Source organism: Copidosoma floridanum, unplaced genomic scaffold, assembly GCF_036245765.1.
Source record: "Copidosoma floridanum isolate Cflo_tuat_1 unplaced genomic scaffold, Cflo_Japanese_pri ptg000019l, whole genome shotgun sequence".
In the NCBI taxonomy this organism is placed as follows: Eukaryota; Metazoa; Arthropoda; class Insecta; order Hymenoptera; family Encyrtidae; genus Copidosoma; species Copidosoma floridanum.
In genome coordinates, this window is record NW_028321896.1 from 4,372,509 (window position 1) to 4,390,538 (window position 18,030).

An 18,030-nucleotide genomic window follows, 5' to 3' on the forward strand; every position below is an offset into this window, starting at 1 on the left:
AGACATAATGTGCAATATTTTAATGTGAATTATTTGCAGTTATATATATATATGTGTTTTAATTAAAATATGTATTACAATCGAATAAAAAAAAAATCAATCTCAAGTTATTTATTACAAAGTGTATGATGCAAGAGTACCAATGATAGATTAAAATCCGTTGACATTTTAAAACTGCGATCATCCGATTCGTAAAAGTGGTTTTGACAGAGCCATGAATTGATTAAATAAATTTCTACATTTGCATGTGTACAAAATTACATGTCTAGCGATGAGTAAAAATACCTCCACCAATCTCCACATATTTGTATGGACGTTCTCGCGTTCTACCTCTAACAGAATTAAAGAAGATCTTCTCCTTGGTCACCAGGTTCTCTGTCTCTAAATATATATCAAAACAGGACCTGAGTCGTTGAAGTTGAGCCGATAACGTAGGTAGTTTATCCCACATTACGTTAACTTCACGCTCCATGTCACGTACTGCATCCACGCTTGCGGGTACTTTTGAGTTGAATTTTATGCGAAAGATTGAACTGACTTTTGGATAGTCTGGTTTAATCACTATGTATACTACCATTTCATCTGAAAACCATACCATATTGATTAAAAATATTTCAGACAAGCTGTCAAAAAATTAAAATTAAGTAATTGTGGTTAAACTTACTACTTTCTCGCCGCAAAATGGCCTCATAAAATATATCTGAGGAACAGATGGTGTCGAGTCCGAAAGATTCCATATTCCTGAATGTGCTACAATAGTTTTTCCATGACGAAATCATAAATTTGTGCAGTACTGTCGATATTTTTTGCGGCATTGGCTCAGATGAATCTGTCAAAATGGGTAAATTACCAGATTCCAAATGCCGTATTTCTGCACACAAGTCTAGCCTTGCTTTAACTCGTTTTTTAATGTCTTTTATCACACTTTCAACGATGTCTCGACCGCTGCCAGGATCTACAGACTGAAAAAATTGTTTAAACCAACTAGTATGAAATCCCGGTATTTGCAATAAAATAAATACCTTTTGCTCTCGGGCGTCAACGGGAATGAACTTCAGGTCAGCCATCCTTTGTGCCCACTTGTATGGAGTACCTAGATTAAGAGATAAAAATGTTCCAAGTTTTTGCTTTGCTAACTGATAGGAATTTGCAGGATTTGGACTTTCTATTCCTGTATCTCCTGGATATAATTCACGTAAAACAGATTCGGAAACAAGCATGTCTCTAAAAAGATGAAGTAGTAAATAAGTATGATGAATTTTATTTGGAGTAATTTTATTTGATGATGCATTAAGTTAGATGCTTACCCAGCACTGATTCCTCCCAAATTCACAGTTAGTAAATCTGATTTTACTGTTATAACTTTCAATACAGTTAAATAATAAAATTGTAGTTTAAGTTTTGTATCATCTGTGAACAGAAAATATTAATATTTATCCTAATGGTAAGATATAGTATTAAAACGAGTCTTCAGCTTGCCTTTGAACGAAACAATAATTTTAACACTAAGAGGATGTTTGTGAAGTAATTTAAGTTTTTTCTCTTCTTGTCTAGCTTCTTTTGAAATTCTGTGATGCCGTTTTTTATGTACAGGAGTCTCAGTTTCTACGATCTCTGGTTGTGTATCAGTTTCAGAATCAGATTCTACATTATTCTCTTGATTAGAAAAACGTTTGGCTTCTTCCTCGTCACCTTCTACAGAAACAAGTAAACTGGAATCTAAATTAAAAAAAAGAAAAAAAATAAATAAATTTTTTATTGACAGTTTTATTAAAAATACTCGAAAAATAAGGACTAAAAAATTACCACAGGCACTCTTGAATGCACTTGCTTTGGCATACAGTATATACAATGGAGGTGCTAGTAGAGCAGCTTTTTGATGTTCCAATTTTAGTTTGTCCAAAGGAAGGCCAAGACTTTCTTGTAATGGCTTACTGGCCTAAAATGTATTTAAGAATTAATTTTTTTTCTTTTATTCGGTATTATGAGAAAAACCAAGTGTAACCTCTAGTATGCTGCGCATCTGTGGTGCAAGATTGTCTAAACGCGATTGTTTGGATTCTATACTTGTAGCAACAGATTTTTTATTTTCCGTAAGTTCATCACACAAAACAGCTAGTTGTTTTCTTTGAGTCAACTCCCATTCAAGTCTAGCTAATCTTTTTTGGTGAGGGTCATCTTTAGTTGCATCCTAGAAAAATTTGATAACAAAGTTCATTTAATGCATAAAACAACTATGTAAAAATATACATACAGGCCTAGAAATAGATTCTGGTGCTTCTTTATAAAATTCTTCCTCTGGAACTAGTTCTATACTTTCGTCCTTGGACCTGTAACAAACGGATCAACATTTAAACGTATTGAAAAATAAGAAAAATAGTTATCAAAAAGTATAAAGACACTCACTTAAACTGCAAGCACTTCATAACTTCTTTCTTCAAATGTATTACCTCATACAATAAATTTTGCAGTTGCAAATGCCTATTATCTACATTACTTTTAGCTAAAGTTAAAGAATCACGAGAAGACTTGGTTCGAAATTTTTCCATTCTGTTTAGTTTTTTTAACTCCATGAATGCCAATGCAGTGTCAATTTGTAATTCTCTAATTTGCTCTTTTGCCTGGAAATCAAAATGTTGCTTTAGGGATAATGACATATGTGTACATTAAATCTTCTTACATTAGCTTCGCTGCCAGATTTGAGTTTGGCTATCTTGGCCATGTTTCTGCGAATCTGATTGCAAGTGTCGTAGAAACTTTCTGCATCTTCTTCGGATGAGCGCTGAAGTGCTTCGTCCTCTTCAAAAGTAATGATGGTCTACAAAAGTCAGATAAATTGTTAATGCTTGTTTTAACATTAATTACTCAAACAAATAATAACATCTTTGTATATACATATATATGAGAGCACATATGTACATACATGTTTTAACCTCAATTAAAGTTGACCAACACAAAAGTTGAATTGGTTTTAAAATTTAATGTAACTATTTTTGAAAGTACTGAGAGCTATTGAAAATTGAACGAAGAATTCTCCACTTAATTATTTCATAAATGATTATATTTGTAAACATACTTGATACATATCCATTTCTTGAGACATTTCTTGTTCAATTGGTTTAGTCGCATTGGACTTTGGTTTACTGTCTGTTTCTTCTTCTTTCCCCATTTACTTTTATATTCATCAATCAAAATAATCCTTAAAAACACAATATTGTCGATTAAAAAGCCGGCAACAAAATGCGAATATTCCTACAGTAAATTAAGGTTATGTCTGACGAAGTCTTGAAAAACAAATTATCTATTGATGAAAATAACTTTTACAAAATTAAATGCAGTGAGGTTTCACAAAAGTACTTACAATAAGTTCTTACTCTACTTTGAATTATTTTCTGGTGAAAATGTCAATTAATTACGTTATCAAAACGTGAATTGCCTGATCGGCAGGATCGGCTAGTGTGTATATTCACAGTTTCACATACACTGTGACACGTTACAGTATGTAATATGTATATGTACTAAATATGTTGTCATTGTAATAGTAAGTGATATATACAAATATACATTATACAGCAATAGTAGCAATCTATAGCAATACACAGCATTCGAGACTGTCGAGTACGAGTAACGATCGATCGATGTGACATTCGAGGATTCGAGACATCGAGACATTCGAGACTCGACTAAAGACTAAAGACAGTAAAGACTAATGCCAAGATGCCAACTTACCAACACGCCCATCAACATTAAAAGGTTATATATATTAATTAATTTGTGTTAACATCGCACAGTCGGTCAGTAGGGTCACTGATGTAACCTGGTATGTACTTATAACAATATGTAACTGTGACAAAACGTTTTTCGTCGCCTTTTTTTTTTTTTTTCTTAAACTTCATAAATATTAGTTAATACAGAAATGCAAATGTATCACGATAATTATTTCTTTGCTTACGTAACAGGTTTTAAATATTAATATTGAAACATATTTTAAACTTGGCACGATTCTGACAGTCTGCAGACTGCCAGACTCCATGATTGTAATCTCACCCTTATATTAGCAATGATCACAAATTTACTAGAAATTATTTCGGATGAAGTTGCACCAAACTTTCAGGATATTAAGTAAGTACTACTTATTCAATGTCGGTGCAAAAATTTTTTTATTAATTGTATGAATCATTAATGATTAAAAAAAATGTCATGACCCCGACGTGATTTGAACACGCAACCTTCTGATCTGGAGTCAGACGCGCTACCGTTGCGCCACGGAGTCTCATAGTTCGGAAGCCGAAATAAGCAGTAATTCAACTCACGTATAGATGTATAAATATAAAAAGAGTAAAGGAGAGTATAAAATTTATGTTATGGTCCGAATGATTTCAAAAAACTTTTAAATTCCGAAATAATTACACAGCGATTTCAATGGCCACCGAATGAACAATAATTATTTACCACGTGTGTTTTTTATTTTGTAATTATTTCTATTCATTTCATAAATATGACTTTTATGTTGATTTCGGAATAATTCGTAACAAGACTTTATATATCTTCATACCTCTAGCGAGATTTTTACTTTAATTTTTCACTCATATAGTTGAACGTATGCTCATGGAATACTTGAATTTTAGTTCCAGACTGATTTCAATTGATTTCATTTTCAGTATAGGATTTCTAATATAATAATAATAATAATAATAATAATAATAATAATAATAATAATAATAACCATAATTTTCTACTTGTTATGTTTGTGCTATCATACTTTCTGCGAAGATTGTCTGATTGAAACTTTAGTCCAAGTATTTTTAATGTATAAACATGTTGAGAATAATCATTTATCAACTTGTGTATTAAAAACAAATTCTCCAACGTTTGATTTTTAACGCGAGTGGAAATGTAAATTTTTTATTATAAATTATCACGACGTCATTTAATCGAATGAATATGTTTGAAGTGCAATTACATATAGGTACGTGATTGGTTATCAGTTTTGATTGTACAGTATTTTATCCATTTTTCAACGATAATTTGCGTTTGTCGATGAAAGTAAACAACAATTTTAGAAAAAAATGTAAGTTTCTTCCGAGATAACCGTACAGTCCCCGATATATATGAAAAACAGTTTATACAAAAGAGAGTGTTAAGGGAGTTGAAATAAGTGCAGGTAAATACTTTATGTTTTTTTTTTATTGTTCAACCTTGAGATGAGAATTTGTTGAGTCTGGACGATTTGTTTCAACTTTGAAAATACTACAAAAATAGATTCCTCCGTTAGTGTGCTTTTAACTCAATGTCTAAATTATTTAGATAAGATGGAAAAAAAAAATTTTTCAATTTTATGCGACAATCAGGTATTTATTTATTCATGGTATTCGTAAGTATGGTGTCAGATAACCAAAGCTACGACGGTTAAAAATAATAAAAGATTCTTATCGTACTTGTTTATGTTTTTACTGTGCCATTGCATGACACGATTGTTTGTACAAAAGAGTGCTGTTCTACCGTACACATACCGTAACGCGTAATTTCCAGTTCTGGTTTTAGATGGTAAAAAATGATTTTTCAACCTCGTACTTAAGGTGCGAGGCTAAAGAATGGACTTCCGAATGGAGTTGGAAATTAATGTTACGTAATGCGCGTAATTGCCATCACTCCAATGCGTCCTCCTCGCGTTTGTTATTTAATTAGTATTTTATAATGCCAGGGTGATAAATTTCGCGATCCCGGAATGCCATGTTTTTTTCAGAGCAATTTTTTTTTTTTTCCCTATGATTTCCCTTTGACAATATTATCGTGTTTAAAAATTGCACGACGCATATTTTTTAACGGTCATTTGAGAAATGTTTATTTAAAAAAAAAAAAATACGATTCATGAAAAAGACTCGCATTGGAAATGATAAAATAAACAATGAATACAAGGATATGTTAATGTTTTCAAAAAACAAACGAGTGCAATTATTCATGACGTACCTATACGTAATATCATCAAAGTTAAGGGAGAATTGTACTAAACAAGTATTTCGCTATATCTTTGAATTAAAGAACACGAGCCTTGAAAAGTTAACCGAGTCAAAATGAAGAAAAAAATGACAACAATTACACGAAATAAAACATTATCTCGTATGTACTATCCAGATAGTAGTACTTACACGTAAGAATAAATCACACGTGCATTTGCGCTTTAAAACCAAGTCAGACAAAGTACTCGAGAATTCACGCGAATAACATCCAAAGGGAGGGAGAATGCAAAAGCGCAGGAGGACAAAGAGAGCGGAGTGATAATCGCGGAGGAGGAAAAGGTGTCTTTATCTAGTGTGACCACAACGCGGACGCGCAACGCTTTACTCGGCAGTGGTGTGCGCGCGAGTTTTGGTCCCGTGTTTGTTCTCGAGCTCGCGGAGTGATGATTTAATTTTTTGCCACCATCGTTTGTTCGTGCGCGCAAACACCTAGGGTATACCTACGACATAATCGACAATGGGCAGCGAATTGGGAGACAAGCACGAGAACGGCCTCGACAAGATGGAAATACAAAAGCAGCAACAACCTCCAGGTACGCGTGCATGTCCGTTGCAATTAAAAGGTCATTGACCCATATCCGTTGAAGCAACTACTACTTTGGCCACCGTCGATTTTTATTCAGTGCAATCTATCGGTATTTCATTTCATTATCCGACGTCCACTGTGGAAGTTGTATAATTTGTTTGATGAACGAGATAAGCACTGATGATCCTCGTTTAAGTGACGCTTATCACGGATATTTTACGTGCTTGTAGAATAATCATCGGATCAGAATCGATTGGTTCACGATTTTTTTTGTTTTTTTTTGTTTCATCAAGTCTTTGTCAAAAGTTTTTTAAATGATTGATTATCGGTATAGTGGAGGAAAATTAAAAACTGCTCGTAGAGAGTTACAAGAGAAACGTATGATGCCCAATCGGCATACGACCAACGGGATAGGAGTTTGCTTGTAATCTTAAATAAATCGGCAAAATACCATCTCAAGCTTTGTTTTTCTTATATTTTTATCTGAACTTTTAAATACAAGTTAATCAAAAAGCCTTAGAATTTTTTAAAATCCATAGCATAATCCAAAAATAAGGTATTCATCCCGAGGATCTTGCGCGAAAATCCTTTTCAAGTCCAATGTTCATTAAATATTCCTTGAGCTGAGCCAACCAAGTGATGAGCGCAAAAAAAACTTCGTTGATATTGTAATTAGTACTGGTTTCCATTTCACCTGTTCAGTCAACAACGTATACACGCAAAAAAAAAATAGATACCCGATCGATTTTTGTCGTACAGTTCGCTAAATATGCGTTAAAATCTGCGATGCGTACATTTATGGACCTATGTGATTACATATTGCTCTCGCGTTGTTGAGCGAGCGCGCAATTATCGCTAAGAATAAAACAGATTGCATTTTCCGTCTATTTGTCAATGCTGTCATTTAAAAAACAGCCAGGAGTTTTTATTGATAAACCGATGCTCGCTATTCTCAACAGCGTCAAGCCTTAAATACATATCCACAGTTGTGTCGTTAACTGTTTTTTATCGTCACGATTTGAAAAAATAAATGCTCAATTTTCCTAAACCTAATAGGCGGAGGCAAAAAAAAACAATCATTTAATCGGTAACCAATCGAAACTGTTGAAAAGTCCAATAAACATTGCAAGAGCGCAAGTTCAATGATAGTTCAAAGTATAACCCGAGTTTTTACGCTCTTACGTAAAAGTCGTGCAATATGTTTTTGCTTATAGAAAATATGAGAAAAACGTTTGTATCCTGCTTTTCTTTTACGTTCCATCGCACGGATGTTTGACATATTTTTCTATTTACAGCGAGGGATCGTTAAAGTTGAGAGAAAAAAATACAAACAATCCAATTTTTTTTAAAACGGAAAAATTGCTTTTCAGTCTCATCGTTACAAATGAAATGTAGAAAGAATCATTTATAGATATATAAGGTCAAGAGTGACAAAAAAACCTTGGAAAAACATCAGGCATTATTAGGTTTAGTAGGTAATTAATAAAGGCTTGTATACGCGTTGTTTTTACAAATTTTCACAGAAAAATATCAGAGGGTCATTCATTCACATTTTTATAATCGCAGAATAAGCGAATAATTATTTATAAGATACGTAGTATGCTTTGAATAATGTGACTATGTAGCGTGCCTACGTTGCTTTGTGACGTTAAAAATGTCTCGTAAATTGTGATTTTTAAGTTTCACACTCAACGCATACCGATTTCTTAAGCGTGGTGTGTATAATTTATGGGCACTTTATTATTATATTTTAAAACGTTAACAATGATTATGGTCCAAGATAAAAAAAAAAAAAAAAAACGCATCAGGTGCAACATGATTATTTTTCCATAGGCTGGTTTGGCACACGTCACTTGCAAATATTTCTCTGTTTCCTCGGTATGATTTTCGGTTACGGTCTTCGAGTCATCATCTCCATAGCCATCGTCGCGATGACCAACAAAGACATCAATCCGGAATTCACGGTTGGTCATATTAATTCGTTTACGAACCATAGAAAAAAAAAAAAAAAAAAAAAAAAAAAAAAAAAAAAAAAAAAAAAAAAAAAAAAAAATTGACTCGCATCCTTCCAAAACATCGCATTACAGACGTACAATTGGAGCACGTCGGACCAAGGACTGATAAAGAGCGCCTTCTTCTGGGGCTACACAGCCGCTCAAATCCCGAGTGGCTACATCGCCGGGGCCTGGAGCGCCCAGAAGCTGCTCTGCCTCGGTATCTTCGTCAGCAGCCTCTCCACGATGATCGTACCTCTGTTGATCGGTACCGGAGGCTGGCCGATTTTTTGCGTCTTGCGCACGATCGCCGGCCTCAGCCAGGCTTGCCTGCTACCCGCGGTCCAGACCCTCCTCTCCAGATGGGCCCCACCTTCCGAGAGGGCCAGACTAGGTGCGCATGGCTCATACACCACATTACACTTATATTAATTACTCTCATTAATTGACGTGATCGCGCAGGTACGTTTGCCTACGCCGGTGCCCAGGTGGGCACTGTGATAACGATGCCGATCTCGGGCTGGCTCGCGTCCTCCCAGTTCGGCTGGCCGAGCATATTTTACGTTTTCGGTGCTTTGGGGGTGGCGTGGGCCGTCCTGTTCCTGATCCTGGGCTCGGACCAGCCGGCCCACCACTCGTCCATCAGCCCGGCCGAGCGCCTCTACATCGTGGAGAGCCTCGGCAAGAGCCGCAGCAATGCCGTGAGTTACACCATTCGCCGAGCACGTTTTCATGCTTGTTGTATAATGTTTTGTTGATGCGAGAGCGCATCCTGATTATATTTATGCGAGAGAGGAAAATTGCGGGCTCGAAGATTTTTGCTGACCGCGCGCGGAATGTTTGGGAGATAAGGCGAGATTAAGCGCGCGCGGCTTTATTTCAGCTGCTTGCTTTCACACGGTCGTGTGTAAGAGTACGTGAGAGAGATCTTTTTTTTTTCATTGTTTTTCAATTGATTGTTCGAAGCTGGTGCGGGGGCAATCGAGGAAAAACACAGTCTTTCGTGGAAATGAAAAATAAAACAACAACAAAAAAAAAAAACGTTTAAAACGAGAAAGCGTGGAAATTACATTTTTTCCCCTTTATTTCTTTTATTAATGGGCAGTGAAATTAATTTATTGATTGCCATATTGTATGCATACGAAGATAAAAGAGTCAAAATATTCCATTCACATCATAAACAGTGTTGGTGGATCGCATGAAATAAGGGATATTTATGGAACCCTGAGTCATTATATCTTCACATTTATAACTTTGTATGCACGACAACATACTACAAACGCGAAAAATAAACAAAAGAACCTACATTGGTTTGCTAGTCTACATCTTTTGTACTTAAAAATTGTTGTTACCATCATCACCTTATCGATTTTTTTTATCAACCAATAGTGTAGTTTTATTTATATAACGAACTATTTGCAGATAATTTTTTATCAGAAAACGTATCGCCTAAGAAAAAGTTTATAAAGTAACTTGAATCTTACAAAGTTAAAATTCAGTAAGCAAAGCCTGAACCTCTAATGTGAATATAGTAAAATAATATATTTATTTCGTTTACTGCGTCCTACATTACAATAATTAATCCATACTAATGAACATAGTTTCATTTTAAAATATCAGTGTTCGTAATCTACATAAATTTTTCATAAAATCTTGAAATTCATCAGATAATTTTTACACTAATTACTCGACAAATCATTTGATATATCTACATTTCTGTCACCTTATAAATCAGACGATGTCTGTAGATTTAGTGACACGTAAAAATTTCCTCAATTGAATATACAAAATTAGTCTTAGGTTGAGTCCTCATCGTCTCAAGTTGTAGATGTATGTAATTACATTTTTGGTACAAGGTTAACTTTATATCCTAGAGAACACTTTTTTCGATTTGCCATGGGGAATCTGGCCCTGCAGTCTCAGTCTTCTGACAGCTTCTCTCAAGTGCTTTGGCTGCAGTGGCCCACTCTCATTCCACTCTTCCATAACGTCCAGAGCCTCCTCCACAATTTCACCAATGAACACTTTTGCAATACCTGACATTGCTATTACGACGTTTTGCGACACAGAACATCCAGTTATTGTCTGCATGATCCTTTTGATCGCTGCTTTGGGAAAAGCAGCTCGTCTGTACATCTCATACCTATCCAATTGATCTTCAGTGAAATTGGACACAAGGACTTGCATCTTTTCTCGTTCCTCCTCTTCTAGTTCTTTTCTGCTCTTTTCTTTGCCATCTTTACTCTCTCGTCGCTCTTTCATAGGTTGCACGCTTTGAACACTCGGAGCTGCTGACGATGGATTTGGCAAAATAATTTCGTTGTCAAACAATTCATCTCTGCTTTCTTGCTCCATTGAAAATTTTGACTTGCCATCGTCATCTTTGTTCTCGTTGAACGTTTCTGATTTTTCAGTTGTTGGCAATGTCAAAGAATTCGCATCAGCAGAACTCATTTTGTCCATTCGCCTTATCTATCAACGAAATTTAAATAACAAATGTTAATAATGATAAGAAAAATACTTGTAAACTTTGAAAATTTCAAAGTGATATTATACATAATAAATGACGGGGCTATTTGCTTATTGAATAGTTTACAGTTTAGTAATCCTCTCTAACACTTTTTATTAACAAACTTAACATAAAAATTACACGTCTTGTGTACAAGCAAGAAAACATAACCTCTTTAGGATCACAACAAACAACTGCACTACCAGGCATATACATATATACCGCAGTAACGTATGCATGGTAAGAAGCAGCGCCCTCTCACCCAGTTGTTCAAATTGGCGCGGTTTTTCAAATCGTTCATAATGTCATAGATGCATTGTTGAGGTCGTAATTTTGTTTTTATAGAAACTCAAAACCCCGTGGTTAAGCATAATGACATCGATACCAATGTGGGCCCTAATAGTTGCCCATTGCGCCCAAAATTGGGGTTTTTGGACCTTACTGTCGGAAATTCCTTTTTTCATGAGCAAAGCCATTGGATTCGACATCAACAGCGTAAGTCATTGATTGGAATCAAAAACGTGAGGGGGGAAAAAAAAACCCTGTACTATTATGTCTCAGAATGGTTTACTGTCAGCCCTGCCGTACCTGCTGATGTGGCTGCTCAGTTTCCCGGCCAGTTGGCTCTCGGACTACGCTCTGCGTCGCGGAGTGCCCCGCGGGTACATCCGCAAGTTCAGCAACACCATTGCTCACTGGGGTCCAGGTTTCACCCTCATAGCCCTGACGTTCGTCGACGCGCAGAACAGCACCCTCGCCGTAACTCTGCTCGTCATCGCCGTGGGCCTCAACGCCGGCTCGCTATGCGGCTTCCAGATCAATCACATAGATCTGGTATCATTTATCGATACAACCACATATACATGTATATACATTGTACATATCCGTGGTGTACTTATGGTAGCCCAAAATATTTTACAGAGTCCAAATTTCGCTGGGACAATGATGTCGATCACAAACTGCATCGCCTCGGTCATCGCCATCGTCGCGCCGATAGTCAACGCCGAGATAGTCTCGGACCAGGTGAGATTTCCTTTGTTCAATCATCTCTTTTTCTCGTTGATACCGATTTTTGCTCGAAACAAATGAAAACCAACGAAAACATTGACAGACCAACGTGGACCAGTGGCACATTGTGTTCTACGTCTCGGCAGGGATCTACTTTCTGGGCAATTTGGTGTTCGTTGTGTTCGGAAGCGGTGAGGTCCAGTGGTGGAACGAGCCTGGGCCCCCTTCGTCCGCGTTAAAGGCCGATCGCAGTAATAAACGCTCCTACAACATCTCGACGATATCGGCGATTTACGAGCACTCGGATGACGCCACCACCACGGCGTACCAAAAGTCTGCCTGAGCCCCGTGACTGTACACATTTGCGAGAAATTCAGTTTCGGAAGATCTTCATGTTTGGGCCATTTTTGATGCCCATTGCGTTTCATTTAATACGAGAGACTGCGACTAATATTAATCTAATTATAAATTACAAAAGTAGTGTACGGATGAATAACTTAAAGATGATTTGTGAAGGATAGGGGGGATCCGGTTACGATGAACCGATTGAAAAACCGAATGAAGAAGTTATTTTAACACACATAACTTGTAAATACTGTAAATATGTTTTGTAAAAAAAGAGGTTTTTTTATTCATTAATTTACTGTAGTCATGAAAAAATAACTTTCAGTTCTTTTAATGCAATGAACTACAAACCTGGTAAGACGAGGATGGAGCGATCCCGAAAAAGTCTATCTATGAGTGTAAGTATACTTAAAGAGCCAAAAACTTGGATGAAGGAAAACCAAGCGATGGCTTCATATCAACCTCCACTCATTTGTGACTCGATTCATGTTTGAACACACATACATAAGTCTTCAGCAGCTTTGTGTTCAACCAATGAAAGTATTATGATACTGTTTTAAAAACTTAGTTAATAATCATAATTATTTCATCGGATAATCATTGGTATGGATTAAAAAATAAAGAATAACATACGGTTACACAGTTGCATTGTGAAGAAATCATTTCAAAAATTTTCCGAAGGAAGCACTACTTTCTGAAGTGTGTTACAAAGCATTTCACGTTTTTTTTACCATTTTTTCTCAAGTTACTTGAGGCCCACATTATCAACAAATTTTTGGGCTCGACTCTATACTCACTTTAATTTATTTGAAACACATAAGTACGCTCACTTGGCCGCATTCGTACACTATAATCGCCTAATTGGTGATTTGAAACTGCACCGAGATGGACAGCATGACGATAATGACCGCTTATTTTACGGAGACCAATTCCGCATATTCATGACAATATATCTACTAGTCAAGTTTGTACGAATTTTGGATCGCAAAAGAATGAAAAATGTGCCCGTTCACTCTCAAAAACAAAACAGTTCAATCTAATTCTACAACACTATATGTCAGGTGTAATTTAAAAAGTGAAAAATGTCGTAGACACAATTAAAACGTCAAGTACTTGGTCAAAAATATTTTGATCCTTTTGAAGTACAAAATAACTGTCCCACATGAATAAATTTTAGATAGAATGAAGGAAGATTTGAAAAGTTGGCATACTGGCCTCATACACCGCTAGAAGTGAAATTTTAACAAACCCACGAATGATTACGGTAAAGATATTACAGTTTTTTCATTTTACGCCCAAGCAATTAGTTTTTTGTTTAGCATTGTCGTGAAACATGTATTTAATAAAAAGTCATACACAACACTTTTAAAAAAGCTTCTTGCTATAAATTATATCATATTTTGCTATATCTTCGAAAATGCATTGATTTTTAAATGACAGGGCCATGCGTTTTCATTCCATAAAAGTTATTGTTTTGTGTTAATAAACGAGTTCACGTATCACTTATCAGATTGAAAAAATTATAATCGTTGCTTATGTCATTCCCACTCGTCACTTAATGCAGGACTTGGTATAATATATTTCATTACTCTTCTTTCAATCTACTGGTACCTCTAAAAAACTGTTGATTCGAGTTGCAACAGTTAAAATAGCTGTATTGATGGCAAGTTACTGCATTTAAGACAAAGAAATCTCACGTTCCTTAAAGTCAAGATGACGGGGTAGGTATTACACAATATACACTTATTAACACAATGTTGAATTTCGAAAAAAAACTTGTAAGTTCAAAACAAATACAATAACACTTAATTGTTGAAAATTTAATAATAATAAATGTTTAAAGTTCCAAAAAAATGTTTTTGCAAACATTGTTAACATTACTTCAAATAAATAAGTGATGAAATTATTGAAATGAAAAATAAATATCATATCATGTATTAGGTACGTACATGAATAATAAAAATAAATTTTGCATACCTAGACCAACGATCTGCTGAGAGATGATTAGGGAGCACAAAAAGAAAAAACTTCCGGATGATCTTTATATTGAGCCAGATGTTTAAAAACGAAAACATCTGGAGTTTTTCTTATTGTGCTCCCTCGCCAATTCTTACTAGATTGTATGCCCATGCACAAAACTGATTACTAAATGAGTAATTGTAACATTGCACATTCGCACAGTATTGACGTAAGAAATAATGTCTCGTTAAAATTTGTTATCTAATTTTCACAGCATAATAAGTTGGCATGAACATTTTTCATCTTAGTTAAAAGTTCCGGGCAGTTACTTCGACAGTTGCGTTTGGCGCGTGTTGTCATGAGGTGTTTTCGATTAAAACTTTCGTCTAAATCAAGTAGGCTATCAGAAGTTTTTTTAGCAGCACAATATGATTAAAAATAATTCAAATGTTCAAACGAAACAACCTGAAGGTATGTAATTTATTCGTATAATTACTGTTTGTAGATACTGAGTAAAAAAAAAATATTAAAAATGCATATGTATATAAATCAAAGTTAAAGCATGTAAAGATATAAGTTCATACATAGATAACTTTTTATCGAGGTAAATAATAATCCATTATTTTTATGTATTTAAGAAAAATTTGGAACAAGGCATTTTCAAGTACTTTTGATATCCCTGTGTCTTATGACCGCAGGTGCTATAAGCTTATCTATTTCGTTGGCTATTATACCTATGACTGATCACACCAGCATAGATTTTATGGTAAGTTTTTATTCTTAACTCAACCATTAGATCGTCGAGCGCTTGATAAACCATTAAATAAAGGGATAGTTCAAAAAAAATTTCTTATTGAAAAAATTTTTCAAAGAAAAGTTTTAACATGAGTATGTTTTCTAAAAAATACCAATAAAAGAGACTAAATGATAGCTATTGTTGCATTTTTGCGAATTTTTATGAAACTTTATCATTTATTTTTGCCATTAACTTATAAGTTTATCATTATATTATAAAAACGTTACTCGTTGTATAATTAAGCAAAACAGTGACAACCCTAGACATTGTGATATCTACTGTAACATTATAAAGTTATGAATAGACGCGAAGTTGACTGAAAATCACGAAACTGACTTCCTCTTAGATAATACTAGTCATTATGTGACTAATTAACACTAGTCATGTAATAATTTATTTTCAAGTCCAGAGGCATTATAATATATCGACGAGAATAATCTAATAACAACATCACATTAAATACTTTAAGAAGTATTACTGTGTTTTATCATGCATTGTTTCTATAATTATTAGCATAATTACTAAATATAACATAAGTATTCATAACTTTTTAATTATTTTTTAAATTCATAATACATGTAAAAAGGCAAAATTAGTATTTATCTAAAACAGAAAATGCATTAATGTTAATTTCAATAAGAAAGTTACAAACAAGGCTGTTATTAGCAGATAATGTTAATGATAGTATAGTAAAGAAATCGGATGTTTATGGAGACAACCATTCTTTAGTTCAATTCATTATACAATCGTGTTTTGCAAACATTGACTTTAGAGCCAACTATATTTAATCGTTCAACTAATGTCTAATGTAAAGAGCTTCATAATAGGTATTCAAGAACTTTTGGCTATATAGTGATAGAAAAATGTACAATAATTGTAGATGATAAATGTACTTAATTATTGTATGAAAAATACGACAAAAACGTTTTTTAAAGTACTTTGACTGGACAACTTCAGAAACGTCACTTGTCTTAAGTTCCTACTTATGGGGATATGCCCTATTCCAAGTTCCAAACAGTTACTTGGCAAGCAGATGGAGTGCGCAAAAACTGATGACCTTATCGTTATTCATCAGCAGTGCAGTAAATATGTTTTTACCGGTAATAACGTATGCTGGTGGCTGGATAGCTTTATGTATTGGTCGAATCACCATAGGTTCGTGCCAATCAAGCTTTTCTTCCTGCAGTATCGTTTTACTATCGAAATGGGCACCAACTACGGAACGTTCCAGAATGAGTGAGATATTAATGATTTTCCTTTGATACGTATAATATTTAGTATATTTTTTGTTATACAATGTTTTGGTCACAGGTGCTTTTGTGATGTCTGGAAATGTTCTGGGAGCAATTGTTGCAATGTCACTTTCTGGCTTGATCGCAGCATCGAAGCTCGGTTGGCCCGGCATATTTTACATTTTTGGAGGTAGTGGTCTAATTTTGAGTATCATTTGTCATTGTCATGTTTGGGATTGTCCAACCTTGCATAAGACCATATGTCCTATGGAAAAAGAATTTATTGTTAAAAATCTCCAACAAGTGGAGAATCACTGTGAAATTGATGTGCGTAAATTTTTCGGTTAGGCTTGATTGTTGTCAGACTTGAAAAGAAATGATTCATTTGCAGAAGACAATTAATCCTCCTTGGAAAAAAATTTTGACATCGATACCCGTGTGGACACTTATCGTTGCAGAATGTGGTTCTAATTGGGGCAGATGGACATTCAACACGGAGATGCCCAAATATATGAAAAACATACTACACTTTAACATCGCAGAGGTAATACAAACTATTGTAAATTCTACTTAGTGATTTGGTATGTAAAAAGTAAACATGGATCCCAAATCATCACATTTTCAGAATAAAAAACCACGACAAATTGAAATAGTTTTTTATACACAAAAGAGTAATTTCTAAGGTCAAATTAATGTACATGAATCTGGAATTTCAAAATACTGCATGAATGCTTATAATTTCAGAATGGCCTTATCTCAACTTTGCCGTACTCGACATATTGGATATTAAGTTTTGCATTTAGTTGGGCCTCTGATTACGCGATGCGTAAGAATATCTCGATCAGTAGGATCCGGCGGACCTGCAATACGGTAGGCATGTGGGGTCCTGCCTTAGCACTTGTCGCTTTATGCCTCATAGGTACGTCCAGCAAAATTTGGCCAGTTGTTCTGCTTATTTTGGCGATTGGACTCAAGGCAGGTACATCATCGGGATACGTGGTCAATAGCCTTGACTTGGTATTTATAGTTAAATTTGTTTTTATCATACGCTAATGAAATTTTTAACATTAATTAAGTATAAATTCAATCAGACTCCGAATTTCGCCGGTACTGTGTATTCCTTCACAACCTGTTTGAGTTCGTTCGTAAGCATGCTGGCGCCAATCGTCTGTGGATTAATTGTTACAGACGAGGTAAATATAAATAAGCAGCTTGTAGATGTTATACAATAAAAAGCTAAAGAGAGTTCATTTATATTTATATTACAAATTTTAACTTACTGAATCCAAAAACTTACTTTGGTTTGCTGTTTATTTCGTTCAAAAACTTTTTAAAACAATGGTTCTGCATCATAAAATATCCGTTTTTTCTCCATACTCGTTTCCACCAAGAAATGTAGATTCAAATTGCAAATTTGCTTAATAATATTGCAGAAATATACCTTTTTTTCATAGACTGATGTTCGTCAATGGCACACAGTGTTTTATGTCACATCTGCCGTTTATTTCACCACGAATCTCTTCTACGTTTTTTTTGGCCGTGGTAAGACCCGATCATGGAATAATCCATTGAGGAAAACATCTGTCAGCACAATTTACGATCCAAATGCAATAAGAGTTCATGGTTAGCTGTGACTTCTTT

At 34.9% G+C, this 18,030-nt stretch overlaps 4 protein-coding genes and 1 non-coding gene across 6 annotated transcripts; 2 read left to right on the forward strand and 3 right to left on the reverse strand.

The window, feature by feature from the left end:
* Window positions 1-40: 40 nt before the first annotated feature.
* thoc5 (THO complex subunit 5) lies at window positions 41-3,472 on the reverse strand. Of its 2 annotated transcripts, XM_089592764.1 has the most exons (12): window positions 3,362-3,472; window positions 3,077-3,199; window positions 2,681-2,818; window positions 2,407-2,621; window positions 2,255-2,330; window positions 2,006-2,191; window positions 1,807-1,939; window positions 1,480-1,719; window positions 1,308-1,410; window positions 1,023-1,224; window positions 665-962; window positions 42-582 (listed from the first exon to the last, which is right to left on the reverse strand). In XM_089592764.1, exons 2-12 carry the CDS (start codon window positions 3,167-3,169, stop codon window positions 266-268), a joined length of 2,001 nt encoding a protein of 666 aa, XP_089448890.1. In that variant the 5' UTR covers window positions 3,170-3,199; window positions 3,362-3,472; the 3' UTR covers window positions 42-265. The 2 variants fall into 2 exon arrangements, with proteins under 2 accessions (XP_089448889.1, XP_089448890.1); XM_089592763.1 differs by having other exon boundaries at window positions 41-582; window positions 665-1,224.
* A 729-nt stretch (window positions 3,473-4,201) lies between these two features.
* TRNAW-CCA (transfer RNA tryptophan (anticodon CCA)) lies at window positions 4,202-4,273 on the reverse strand. Its single transcript has one exon. It is a non-coding gene; the product is annotated as a tRNA-Trp (tRNA).
* Window positions 4,274-8,383: 4,110 nt separating this feature from the next.
* LOC106642156 (putative inorganic phosphate cotransporter) lies at window positions 8,384-12,840 on the forward strand. The gene is made up of 7 exons (XM_014356850.2): window positions 8,384-8,510; window positions 8,634-8,934; window positions 9,003-9,241; window positions 11,395-11,544; window positions 11,611-11,883; window positions 11,971-12,072; window positions 12,161-12,840. The coding sequence occupies exons 1-7, from the start codon at window positions 8,427-8,429 to the stop codon at window positions 12,398-12,400; spliced, it is 1,389 nt and encodes a 462-aa protein (XP_014212336.2). The 5' UTR covers window positions 8,384-8,426; the 3' UTR covers window positions 12,401-12,840.
* On the reverse strand, window positions 10,103-11,240 carry Taf11 (TATA-box binding protein associated factor 11). The gene is made up of 2 exons (XM_014356851.2): window positions 11,097-11,240; window positions 10,103-11,012 (listed from the first exon to the last, which is right to left on the reverse strand). Exon 2 carries the CDS (start codon window positions 11,001-11,003, stop codon window positions 10,404-10,406), a length of 600 nt encoding a protein of 199 aa, XP_014212337.2. The 5' UTR covers window positions 11,004-11,012; window positions 11,097-11,240; the 3' UTR covers window positions 10,103-10,403.
* Window positions 12,841-14,720: 1,880 nt separating the features above from the next.
* Window positions 14,721-17,442, forward strand: LOC106642105 (putative inorganic phosphate cotransporter). The gene is made up of 6 exons (XM_014356754.2): window positions 14,721-14,832; window positions 15,000-15,127; window positions 16,093-16,393; window positions 16,469-16,716; window positions 16,781-16,933; window positions 17,134-17,442. Exons 1-6 carry the CDS (start codon window positions 14,790-14,792, stop codon window positions 17,440-17,442), a joined length of 1,182 nt encoding a protein of 393 aa, XP_014212240.2. The 5' UTR covers window positions 14,721-14,789.
* Window positions 17,443-18,030: the final 588 nt, after the last annotated feature.